Source organism: Dipodomys spectabilis, unplaced genomic scaffold, assembly GCF_019054845.1.
Source record: "Dipodomys spectabilis isolate Male_0828 unplaced genomic scaffold, ASM1905484v1 ptg000207l, whole genome shotgun sequence".
Classification (NCBI taxonomy): Eukaryota; Metazoa; Chordata; class Mammalia; order Rodentia; family Heteromyidae; genus Dipodomys; species Dipodomys spectabilis.
In genome coordinates, this window is record NW_024870884.1 from 12,626,355 (window position 1) to 12,639,403 (window position 13,049).

Here is a 13,049-nt window from a genome sequence, read left to right on the forward strand (position 1 = left end):
CTTTGTTTAAGTAGCCCAGAGTCTGCATTGAGTACAGTACACTCTCTAGTAGTAACAGATTATTTGGGCCTATAAATGTGTTTTGTGGTTGAAACTAAAAGCTTCTTGGCAGATGTTAGTTTTTATCTGTGGCCAGGAGGCTCACATTGGCTCTCAATTGTGACTGTCTTGCCTCTTTACCCACAGGGGACACTGATGTGTTTGGGGCTACCTCTGCCCCATCTCTGAAGGAACCCCAGAAGCCCACACAACCCACTTCAGTGAAGAGCCCATATCTCCCAGCTCCTGCAGGCCTTTTTGATGATGACAATGAGGATGACGACTTTTTTGTGGCATCCAGCAACAAACCTTCTAAGACAGGTACCTATTCCAGCCTCTTGATTCTTTTCTTTTCCTCGTTTTTTAAGCTACAATTAAATTTTATTTTTTTAATTTAACTTTATTGTCAAGGTGATATATAGAGGAGTTAAAGTTACATAAGGTAGTGAGTATATTTCTTGTTGAACATTGTTATCCACTCCCTCCTTTTTCTCCCACATTCCCTTACTCCCAAATCATCCCCAAGTTGTAAAGTCATTTCCAGCATACCGTCTTGTGAGTATCACTGTTGCATTGGTTCACCCTTTGTCCTTTGTCTCCCCATTTTGTTGTTCCCTTTTCCTTCCCACATCAGATAAATGTATATACAAGATACTGGGTACCAAAATCAAATACAGTGACAGGCTAAACCAAAGGGAAAAAAAAGAAAAAAGAAATAACTTCACACAATACATTAAAAACAACAAAGAAAAACCTTGTTTCCATATCTTGAAGTTCATTTTGATTAGCATCATCTTATATGGTCATATGAACATAGCTATTCAGCTATTGTGATCCTCTGTTAGAACTATCATGGATATATACTAATTATTATAAATGAGGGAAACCTTGGAGCCTATGTTTCTTTGGGTCTAGCTTACTTCACTTAAGATGATTTTTTTTCAAGTCTTTCCATTTCCTTATGAATGGAGCAACATCATTCTATCTGATGGAACTATATATATATATATATATATGTACTATATATATATATATATAGTACATTTTCTTGATCCATTCATCTACTGAGGGGTATCTGGGTTGGTTCCATATCTTAGCTATGGTAAATAATGCTGCAATGAACATGGTTGTGCTGGTAGCTTTAATATGGCCTTGTTTGTGGTCATTTGGGTAAATGCCCAGGAGTGGGATTGCTCGGTCATAGGGGAGCTCTATGTTTGGTCTTTTTTTTTTTTTTTTTGGGTCTGGTCATGGGGCCTGAACTCTGGGCTTGGGCGCTGTCCCTCAGCTCTTCAGCTCAAGGCTAGCGCTCTACCACTACTTGAGCCACAGTGCCACTTCCAGCTTTTTTCTTTTTGTTTATGTGGTGATGAGGAATCGAACCCAGGGCCTCAGGCATGCAAGGCAAGCGCTCTGCCACTGAGCCACCTTCCCAGCCCTATGTTTAGACTTTTGAGGAACATCCATACTGCTTTCCAGAATGGTTGAACAAGTTTACACTCCCACCAACAGTGCAGTAGCATTCCCTTTTGGCCACGTCCCTGCCAGCATCTGTTGTTATTAGTTTTCTTGATAACTGGAGTGAGGTAGAATCTCAATGTTGGTTTGATTTACATTTTTTTTTTTTATGGCTAGAGTTCTTGAGCATTTCTTCATGTGTCTATTGGCCATTCTTATTTCCTCTTCAGAGTCTCTCTTTAAGTCTTTAGCCCACTTGTTAATGGGTGGTTGTTTCTTTGAGGATTTGTTTTTGGTGGATTTAATTTTTTGAGTTCTAAGTATATTTTAGATATGAGGCCCTTGTCTGTTGTATAGCTAGTGAAGATCTTCTCCCAATCTGGGGCTTTTTGTTTTATCTTGTTAGCTATGTCCTTTGCCATACAGAAGCACTGCAGTTTAATGCAATCCCATTTGTCCAACCTTTCTTTGATTTGTTGTGTTTCTGAGTCTTTATTGAGAAAGTTTTGACCTGTGCCAAGGAGCCCTAGTGTTTCTCCTATTTCTTCTTGTAATGTTTTCAGGGTATCTGCTTTTACCTCAAGGTCTTTGATCCATTCGGAATTGATTCTGGTGCAGGGTACTATCTAACTTTTATTTTTCTACATGTGTTTAGACAATTCTACTAGCACCATTTGTTGAAGCACAACCTCTTGATTTTGAGAACAGGACCAGAAAAAGAATGTTAACCTTAAAAAGGACATAGGTCCCCAAGTTCTGTGTCTCTTGAAGTTCTAGAATCCCTTCCCTTCTTTTTGTTTATGGGGTTTTTTGGGGAGGGGGTACTGGGGTTTCAACTCAAGGTCTTGTGTTTGCTTGTTTGGCTCAGTGCCATGAACTATGAAGCCCTCATGTCTTTCTTTAATATCATTAAAGAATGGATATTCCAGGGATTCTGGTCAAAATGAAGATTCTGATTTGGCCTTGGATGAGGCTTCAGAGATGACATTTCTAGAAAGCTTCTGTTGGTCAGAGCACCAGCCTTGTAGGTCACACTTGGAGGGAAAAGACTTAGATTAGGTGGATGCTTTTCTCTCAGAGAAGGGTAGATCCTTAAGGTGCACCACTGTTTTCAGCAACCTAAAAAAGGAGAGGATGGCATGGGAATGGACAGAACGAGAACCCATTCAGAAGCAGGCTGTCTTCAGTAGCTCTCCTTCTTGTGGTTAGTGTGGAGAGGAGAAGTGGAAACAGCAGTGCCAGGGAGAGTGATAGTCTTGTCAGTTTAGACAGAGGATAGGTGGCTGCTTAATGCATTCCATCCTAGGGTTGGAGGTGTGGCTCAGGTGGTTGAGTGACAGCCAGTGAGTGAAATGGTAGACACCAAGTTTGAGTCCCAGTCTCAAGACAAAGACCCAAAACAAATAATGCATTCAATCCTAAACAGACCAAAATAACAGACAGTAATGTTTCTTTTTTTTTTTTAATTATGAAAATACTGTATAGAGGGATTACAATTACATGGGCAAGATGAGTACATTTCTTATTAAGCATTGTTGCCTCCTCCTTTGTTTCCCCTTCCCATTTCTTCCCATCCCCCCCTCCCCCCGCCAAAGTTCATTTTTCGACATAACGTCTTGTACATCTCATTGTTGCAATGGGTCCACCTGTGTCCCTATTTAAACAATTTGGTTTTTCTCTTCCCCTCCACAAATTATACCAACAAATTATATCAAATACAGTGAAAGCAGGGGTTATACCGTGGGGGAGGGACATACAAAGCAACAAAGAAATAATCTTATAAATATGTTAGAAATAATTGCATGAAAGAAAAAACATTTGAATACTTATCTTGGGGTTCAGGAAGTAATGTTTCTGTGTTCACTGTTCTACAGTGCTTGTCCTGATCAGTGTCTCTAAGCACACTTATGTCTCATGTGGTACAACAGTGCTTATGGGAATGAAAGTTTGGATACCCTCCAGATGTTCATCAGGAGGGTGAGCTGTGGGCCTTCCACTCATCAGAGCTTTGCTAAACTGTTACAAATCAGGTGCCAGGCAGGTGGGGAAGATTTCCTAGGTTCATTAACTAGAAAACACAAATGGGAAGACAGTTTGCTTAGGTTGTCATCTAATTTAAAGTCTTGTTTTTGAATACCTGAAGGTTAGTGTTGGTAGAATTAAAAGTAGATATACCAACCTGTTGTGAAATCCTTTGTGTTTGGGTAAGCAGGTGGCAATATGAGGGATTCTAGTATTTACTTTTGTTGACTACTATGTTGTTTGATTTTGTTGTTGTTTTTTCGGCTGTTTTTGAGAAGGAATCTCTCTAGTAGCCTAGCCTGGCCTTAGCTGGCCTTGAGCTCTCAATCCTCCAGCCTCAGTCTTCTAAAAGCTGTGATTTATAGGCATGTGCCACCATTCCCATATTGTTTCATCTTTTACAGTCAACTTTCATATCTCAGATTCCTAGAATGGCAGACTTGATGGCCTTTTAAGTCATCCTTTTTGTAGGTCTGTCTCAGGTACTCTAGGCAGAGGATGCTGCTGTTTGGATAAGTGTATCAACCTGATGATGAGACTATTTTATTTGAGCTACCGTTGCTCTCTGAAAAATACCAAGGCTCCAGGCTCTGATAGCACAAGCCTGTAATTCTAGCTACCACTGAGGCCAAGATCTGAGGATCTTGGATTGATCCTGGATTGATCAATCTGTGAGGCTCTTATCTCCAATTAACCAATAAAAAACTGGAGGGGCTGGGAAGGTGGCTCAGTGGTAGAGTGCTTGCCTTGCAAGCATGAGGCCCTGGGTTCGTTCCATTCCTCAGCACTACATAAACAGAAAAAGCCGGAAGTGGCGCTGTGGCTCAAGTGGTAGAATGCTCGCCTTGAGCTGAAGAGCTGAGGGACAGCGCCCAGGCCCAGAGTTCAGGTCCATGACCTGCAAAAAAAAAAAGGTTACAAAACTGGAACTGAAGGTGTGACTTATGGTAGAGTGCCAGTCTTGGAGTGCCAGTCTTGAATGAAAAAGCTAATCAGTAGTGTGAGGTCTTGAATTTATGCCAAAGTATTGGTACCAAAACAAAACCCCCAAATGCAAAGGAATGGAGTTTGAGGTATAGCATAGAAGCAGAGTGGTTAACTAGTATGCACTAAGGCCTGGGTTCAGTCTTTCCTCTGTACCACAGGAAAAAAAGACAAAAATACCAATGGAAGGGTATGGTTATTATTTGTATTTCTTTATAAATAAGTCAAGAAATGATGCCTTTCCTAATTATCTTTAGGAAGGAAAACATTTCTTATTTGATCTGTGAGGTTTGTGATAGGATTTTTGACCCTGGTATAATTTTATGCTATGATTTTCTTTTAAAGACAAAGTCAAATCTAGTTCCAATGTCTTCGACGATGAGGAAGGAGATCTCTTCAAAGAGAAGTTAGTATCTTTGCCAGAAGCTGCTGTGGGTCAGACAGAGGAGAAGGAAGCAAGAGCAGAAAAAACGGTGAGCAGGAAGGAATAATAGAAGGAAGGATGTTGATCTTGGCATCTGGACTCCAGAGAGAAATATAGTTCTTTTTCAAGCATAAAACTATTCTACATATCTGAACTTTGTGTATACACGCTTGCCTGAAACCAGTTGCAAATAAATTGTATTCACTGTTTAATTTTATCTCTAAGTACATTAAGCATCTCTTAAGAGAAATTTCTTTTTTTTTTTTTGGTCGGCCGTGGGGCTTAACTCTGGGCCTGGGCACTGTACCTTAGCTCTTCAGCTCAAGGCGAGCGTTCTACCACTTGAGCTACAGCGCCACTTCCGGTTTTCTGGTGGTTTATTGGAGATAGGAGTCTCACGGTCTCTCCTGCCTGGGCTGGCTTTGAACCGAGATCCTCAGATCTCAGCCTCCTGAGTAGCTAGGATTACAGGCGTGAGCCACCAGCGCCCGGCTGAGAAATTTCTATATTACCACATTCCATGATCAATAGCTATGAGGTTAGTTCTTAATTCTAGAGTTGAATTTGATCTCCAGTTCATGTTCACATTGGTCCATTTTCCCCCCAAATGTCTTTGTAAGCCATGCTTAGCAATTGTAATACCAATATAAAGTTAACTCACATATAATTGATTCTTTTTTTCCCCCTCTGTCCTAAAAATCCACTGTTCCTTACCCTCCCCACCATGGTAATAGTTTGGTCACTTGGCTAAAACGGTGCCTACCATGCAGCTGCATTGGAAAGGCATTCCATTCTCTTCCATTGCTAACTAGTAAGTTGATCCATAAATACCTTGAGTCCTGTTCTCACCTGCCTTATACTGATAATCTTTTCCTGAACCAGTTATCCTTTAAGAGTATACAGAAGAATGTCTTTCCCTGATCTGCCCTCTCATGTAGCAGAGGTTCAGGGCATTTTCTGAATTAAGAGTAAGTTTATTTCCAGGAGTTTTATTTGCTAATTCTCAGTTTTTCTCTCCTCTCTCCCCAATACAGTTTACCCTACCTTCCAACAAAAATCTTAAGCTCTTGTCAGAAACAAAGACGCAGAAAGGCTTATTTTCAGATGAGGAAGACTCTGAGGTATGGTATTATCTCTTCCCCTCTCTTTCTGTGTGTGTGTGTGTGTGTGTGTGTGTGTGTGTGTGTGTGCATGCATACATGCATGCATGTGTGCATGCACCTATTCTGGGACTTGAACTCAGGACCTGGGCACTGAGATCAGGGTGCTGTCCCTGAACTTTTTTGTTCAAGACTAGCACTCTACCACTTGAGCCACAGCTCCACTTGTGGCTTTTCAGTGGTTGTTAATTGGAGGTAAAAGTCTCATGGACTTTCCTATCTGGACTGGCTTCAAACAACGTTCCTCAGATTTCAGCCTCCTAAGTAGATAAGATTATAAGCATGAATTACTGGTGCCTGGCTTGAAATTCTATTTCTTAGTGTTGGATACTCATCTAAGATAGGACATTAATAACTTCCTGAATTACTCTTTTTTGGTGGAGGGATAAAGCATTTTATAAGTAGTTCTTTCTTATGTGTAAAGATAGAAATTGGCCAGTATCCAGGTAAACCAGACTCCTAGCCCCAAGGCATGCTTCCTAGAACTCACTTTTTTGTTCCCTACATGTTTTTTTGCCCCCACCGGAACTGCTCTGGCCTCATTACCCACACTTCTGCACATCGAGGGCTTTGCACTGGCTCCTGCCACACTGTGGAAGCTCTTTCCAAATCTAGATGGCCACATCTTTACTCAGTTCTTTGGGAGCTCCCCCACCTCCAGCCCTATCCATGACAAGGCTGCTGACACACAGCACATTGTCCTACTCATTATTTCTTTGTTCTTTTGTTGATGAAACTTGTTGCTAGGTGATGTGTATGTTTACTTGCTCATTATCTCTACCCCAACTAATTAAGTTCAACAAGGGCAGACTGTTCTTTGCTCAAGTACCTGACACCCTACCTTTAGCACCAGTGTTTATTCTTACTCAGTTACTAAATAATTGTCAAGCTCATTTAAAAAAAATTTAAAAGAGGTGTGGTCTTTCCTTCCCTCCCTCCCTTTAAGAACACCCATACTCTGTTAGTGTGTGCCCCCCCCCCCCCTTTCTGCTTGTCTATTTGTCTGCTTTCTGTTTACTTGTCTGTTTGCCTACTTTCTTACTCAATAAAGCTCTGCCAAATTTTCTCACCAGAAAACAAAAACAGAGTGATTTCAGTGGCTCACCTGGAATTCTAGTTATTTATTGCTATGAAACAAAATCACTCCCAAATGTAATAGTTTAAAACATTAATAGTCTTATTGTCTCATAGAGTTCTAGAGGCTGACTGAGCCAGCCAGGAGTTGCCACCGAAACTGGGTTGAGTCATCTCATGTGTTTGGTGGAAAGACCAGAGCTTCTGGGCTTCCTCACCAATCCTGTATGGTCTTGCAGCATGGCACCTTCAGAGAAGCTTTTAATTGGCTCCAGGAGAGATTCCTGAGGAGCCAAGTGTAGGTTGTATTGTCTTTTACAACCCAGCCTCGGACATCAGTCCTGCTGCCACATGTATTGGTTGAGGTAATCACACTGGACCAGGTCACAGGATCAAGGGAAGGAAGTGTTTACTCTTATTTCTTCATGGTAGGCATATAAATGAGCTGGAGACTTGTTTTAAAACAATCAAAAAATCTTTGTGTTTACTTGTAAGAGTGTGTGTGTGTGTGTGTGTGTCTGTGCGCACGCAAGTATGTGTGTACTGGTTCTGGGGCTTGAACTCAAGGTCTAAGTAGGCACTATCTGTAAGCTTTTGCTCAAGGCTACCACTCTAGATTTGAACCATCACTCCTGGTTTTTTTTAGGCAGATAAACTAGATAAGTCATGGACTTTCTTGCCTGGACTGGCTTTGAACAATACTCAGACCTCAGCCTCCTAAGTAGCTAGGATTACAGTTGTGAGCAACTGGCACCAATAAAAGTGAAATATTTTATTGGGCATTTTTTAAATTTTAAACAAGGAGAACTGGAACAAGGCATTTTAGCTTTGGACCAGAAGGAAGGATTCTTCACTCTTGTCTATATCTCAAGTATGGAGCCTTGGACCATCACTGTGGGAGATATGTTTGAAATATTGGAAATATTTTTTCCACAATACTCAGAAAGTTCCAGAATTTGATGTAGAAACTTGATTTTGCTCTTTGGCTTGGATTACTTTTATTTATTTTTAAACAGCAGAGCCCTTTCTTTTGTTATTTGTAATATGTAATAGAGCCACAGAATGTCCAGCACCCCCATGTACTTTCTTCTACCTACACAAAGCAGTGAGACTCACCAAGCATAGGCAGGAGTCACTGTGCTGAGAAGAGCTCTGAGGCATTTAGCTCTGTATCTGAGGAGTAGACACTGATTTTTTTTTTTTTTTGATTGGTCGTAGGGCTTGCACTCTGGGCATGAGTGCTGTGCCTGTGCTCTTCAGCTCAAGGCAAGCGCTCTACCGCTTGAGCCACAGCACCACTTCCAGTTTTCTAGAGGTTTATTGGAGATAAGAGTCTCATGGACTTTCCTGCCTGGGCTGGCTTTGAACCACGATCCTCAAATCTCAGCCTCCTGAGTAGCTAGGATTACAGGCATGAGCCACCGGCACCCGGCTTAGACACTGATTTTATTACAAGGAAAAAAAAATATCTAAAGAGGTCTTAGAAAGTATGTTCTTGTTCCTTTTCATTATCTGGCTTTTTGGTCTTACGTCCCTCTGTCCAACGAGGCCACTTGTCCTATTCTGCATTTCTCGTTCATGCAGCTCAGTTTACAGGGCTTGGTATTATAGGTTTACATTTTACTACACTTTGAAGATCTCATAATCTTACAGATACCACCCTGGTTTCCAACATCTCCTTTTTAGAATTGCATAATAAAAGAGCAATCATTTTTAAAATGGAAAATCAATTTGTATTTATGTAATTAAAAATATTACATTGTTAAAAGAGAAAGATGTTAATAACCACAAAGAGTCACAGATTCAGTAATTTGGAAATCTAGCCTCTGTTTCCATTAATGAATTTGTGTGGTTTTCCTTTCCTTCTCTCTTTTTTTTTTTTTTCCTTCTTTTCCTTTTTATTGAGTGATGACAGTAGTTTTAAGATAGGATTTCACTATGTAGCTAGACAGGTCTCTTTAAAAAAGACCTTGGAGGGCTGGGAAGGTAGCTCAGTGGTAGGGCGCTTGCCTTGTATGCCTGAGTCCCTGGGTTCGATTCCTCAGCACCACATAAGCAAAAAATAAAAAAGCCGGAAGTGGCACTGTGGCTCAAGCAGTAAGTGCTAGCCTTGAGCTGAAGAGCTGAGGGACAGCGCCCAGGCCCAGAGTTCAGGCCACATGACCAGACCCCCCCCCCCCCCCCCCAAAAAAAAAAAAAAAAAAGTCCTTGGATTACAGGTATGTATCACCACATTGTTTTTCTCTGATTACTTAAACAGGTAAAGTCATTCTTATTTCTTAATGTGGTAGGGCACTGACTGGGAAGCCTTACGTCTTTCAGGTGAGAGTATGGAAGACCTGTGGCTCCAGAGGAACCACCTAGGTTCCTGTAGCTCTTCTCCTTAAATGCTTGTTGTTTGTGCCATGCATACCCATGGCAGACACTGAGGCTTGCCCCCTTATGGACTCTGAGCAGAGGAAACAGATGCAGGCAGCCATTTAAAAAAAACTTTTTGTTAATTTTTAAGTAGTTGTACAAGGAGTTGTCATTCAACAAAATAGTATGTGAATACAATGAATTTTGAATCTGTAATGTTTTAGGTTGACTTGTTTTTAAAAGTGCTAATTAAAACAATTAAACCCTGGCTAAATAGCAGTTTCAATCTTTATCCAACAGGATCTGTTTTCTTCTCAAAATGCACTTAAGTCAAAAAGTGTGTCTCTCCTGCCCAACAAGAGCCCCACATCAGTTTCTCTATTTGATGAGGAAGATGAAGAGGTAAGCATAATTGTTGGAGCTCCGGTAGTAAGAAAACTGTTGTTCTTGAGACTTTATAGCTGGAGATCCACATAGTAGAAGAGGTGATGGTGATGATGGTGATCCACAGGATTCCTGAGGCTAATAGAACAAAACTATCTCTTTTTATCTCAGTGTCTCTCAAGTTCTCCCAGCTATATGAGGAAGACATTAAACTATTGAGTCACTTCTTTTGGGGGGGGGGGGGGTGGGAGGGCGGTGGTCTGTCATGGGGCTTGAACTCTGGGCCTGACTGCTGTTCCTGATCTATTTAGCTCAAGGCAAGCACTCTACCACTTGAGCCACAGCGCCACTTCCTTGACTCAGTTCTTTGAGGAAGCTATTAATAGACTTTTTAAAAAAAATCAACTTGCCTTGGAGTGCTATTTTTTAGAGTGTAGACTCAGTTTATACTTCATGATCCACAAGAATTCCTTGGATAAAATAGGGGTAGAAAGGAGAAGGCCATGTCCTCATCTTGCCTTTCTCTCCCACCTTGGCTGGAGAACTTACTAGAGGAGAGAAGTAAGGGTAGACACAAAGTCATCTACCCTTACACATGTCATGAAATAGCTAATCCACTGCAGTGGTTACAGCCTAGACTTGCCCTCATCACTGTGAACCAGACCTCCACAAATGGTTGAACCTTCCTCAGTCTCTTAAGGCTTAATGGGCCATGGTGGCATCTAAAAAGAATAACTGATCTCAAATCTTCACATAGTTGAGGTGCCAGAGTGAATAGACAATGGATGTTATTAGCTCTCATCATTTGCATCCCCATTAACTACCAGGTCATTATTCTTGTGGCCTTTTCTACCATAACATTTTTGAAAGGCATTGCCCACCTGCTGTAGTATACTGTTCAAAATTTGTCCATACTAAGTCAGACCACGGCCTTCTCATTATCATAATGAAAATACAATAGAAGTGGTTGTGCAGTACTTGACTGTGAACAGTCTTACAAACATTAGGATGTATGAGTGATTTTATTTAGTAAGCTATTTCTCAACTAGAAACAAATCATTTCCCTTTTCCCTGCCATGTATATCTTTCTTATCTATAAAAGGGTAGAGAAAAATTCCTTGTTCTCTGCTCTTATCCATTACTCTGGTTTCTTATTCAGACAAAGGGACTTGGCTTGCCAGCAGCTGCCAGAGCACTCTCCCCTGCAGGAGGACTGAACAGACCTCAGTTCCTCCTGGTGTGTCTGTGCTTGCCTCCTCATGTTCTGCCATTCTCATGTGACAGAAAGTAAAGTTAGGAAAGGTAGCAGAGTGGGGTATATTAGCATTTTGTGGTTGTTTCTCTGAAAGTGTTACCTTTAGTCCATCATGGGAAACAACTCCCCTTGGTATAAATGTCTTACACTTTCTGTTTTATGTTTAAAAAAAAACCTGTCATACCTTTCCTTCCTTTCTATCATTTGTTCTTCTAGGATAATCTTTTTGGAGCTGTGACAGGTGCTACAGCTGCTAAGCGGACATTGTCTCTACATACTCAGAGTCAAGAGAAAGCAAAACCCTTAGCGCAGTCCAAAAAGAATGCAACTGCCCTGTTCAGCAGTGATGAGGAGGTGGGTTAAGGTTTTGCTGAAAGTAAGGAATTGGTATTTGGTGGGATTTAAAAAGTTACAGCTTCCTAAACATTTTCTCTTCTTTTTTATGTCCAGTGAAGTTCAGTCACCAAAAGAGGATGTTTATAAGATCTTAGCTTTTCTTAAAATTGTTTAGTGTAATATGTTAATATAAAGAACCCTAAGGTTAGCCAAGTGCTGGTCCACTTGTATTCCTAATTACTTGGTAAGCCAAGATCATGACGCTTGTGGTTCAAGAGCAGCCCAGGAAGAAAAGTTTGTGAGACTCCTTGTCAACCAGTTGCTGGACACAGTCTGTATTCTAGCTACTCAGGATTTGAGATCAGGGGGATTTTGGTTCTGTATCATTCTGGTCCAGTGAAAAAGTAGACAGGAAGTGGCCCTGTAGCTCAAGTGGTGGAACGCTAGCTTTGAGCTAAAGAGCTGAGGGACAGCGCTCAGGCTCAGAGTTCAAACCCCATGACTGAAAAAAAAAGAAAAAGTAGACATTTTGGAGACTTATATTTGAACGAAAATGGTGTTATCTAAGCAGTAAGCTGGGAAGAATTTAGCAATGCCTGTATGCTATGTTTGCTCTTTGTGTTTTGAGAGAAGGGCATTTCTTCCTCTGGTACAGAGAGGCACATCTGGACTGAAAGATATATGACATTCTTCAAAGGGAAATGTCAGAGCATCCTTTCTGACCTGCTATGTAGGGAAAAGGACAAGGAGAAAGACATGGAGACCTTCCTACCTCTGTTTTCATCATTTGTGATGTTGCTATACATTGATTGTTATAGTATGCCTGGACCTACTAGTAAGCTAGACATCATGTGAATAGCCTATGCAGGTTCAACTCTCCCTAACTCATTTTCTTGAGGGAGAATGATGGGATTTGAACTCAGGGCCTCATGCTCAACCACTTGAGCCACCCCACCAGCCTGTTTAGTGCTGGTTAGTTTGAGATAGTGTCTTGCTTTAATCCTTGATCAGCTAGGATTGCAGTCTTCATATTTGTGCCCAGCTCAATTCCCTTTTTGTAAGTGTCTTGATGTTTCCACTTGTGATCTGGAAACAAATTAGCAAAATAAGTAGTGACATAGATTAGCTGCTATTATGATTTAGCTATGCAGAATATATATATAAATTTTGGTCCAGTTGTGGGGCCTGAACTCTGGGCCTGGGCACTGTCCCTCAGCTCTTCAGCTCTAGGCTAGTGCTCTACCACTTGAGCCACAGCGCCACTTACAGCTTTTTTCTTTTTGCTTATGTGGTGCTGAGGAATCGAACCCAGGGCTTCATGCATGCAAGGCAAGCGCTCTACCACTGAGCCACCTTCCCAGCCCAACTTTTTTTTTTTTTGTTGGTCGTGGGGCTTGAACTCTGGGCCTGGGCTCTGTCCCTGCTCTCTTCAGCTCAAGGCGAGCGCTCTACCACTTGAGCCACAGCCACTTCCAGTATGCAGAATATTTTAAATGTAATGAAATTTAATATCTTAGCATTCAAGGTCTTCCTGGGAAGTACCTCTAGCTCAGTA

At 41.3% G+C, this 13,049-nt stretch overlaps 1 protein-coding gene across 1 annotated transcript in view; it reads left to right on the forward strand.

The window, feature by feature from the left end:
• LOC122122377 (WASH complex subunit 2A-like) overlaps positions 1–13,049 on the forward strand; it is a 62,184-nt gene that overhangs the window by 26,711 nt on the left and 22,424 nt on the right. The window contains exons 15-19 of the mRNA XM_042696546.1: positions 187–360; positions 4,849–4,976; positions 5,962–6,048; positions 9,820–9,921; positions 11,375–11,512. Coding sequence (XP_042552480.1) covers positions 187–360; positions 4,849–4,976; positions 5,962–6,048; positions 9,820–9,921; positions 11,375–11,512 — 629 coding nt within the window. The remainder of the gene's footprint in view (positions 1–186; positions 361–4,848; positions 4,977–5,961; positions 6,049–9,819; positions 9,922–11,374; positions 11,513–13,049) is intronic.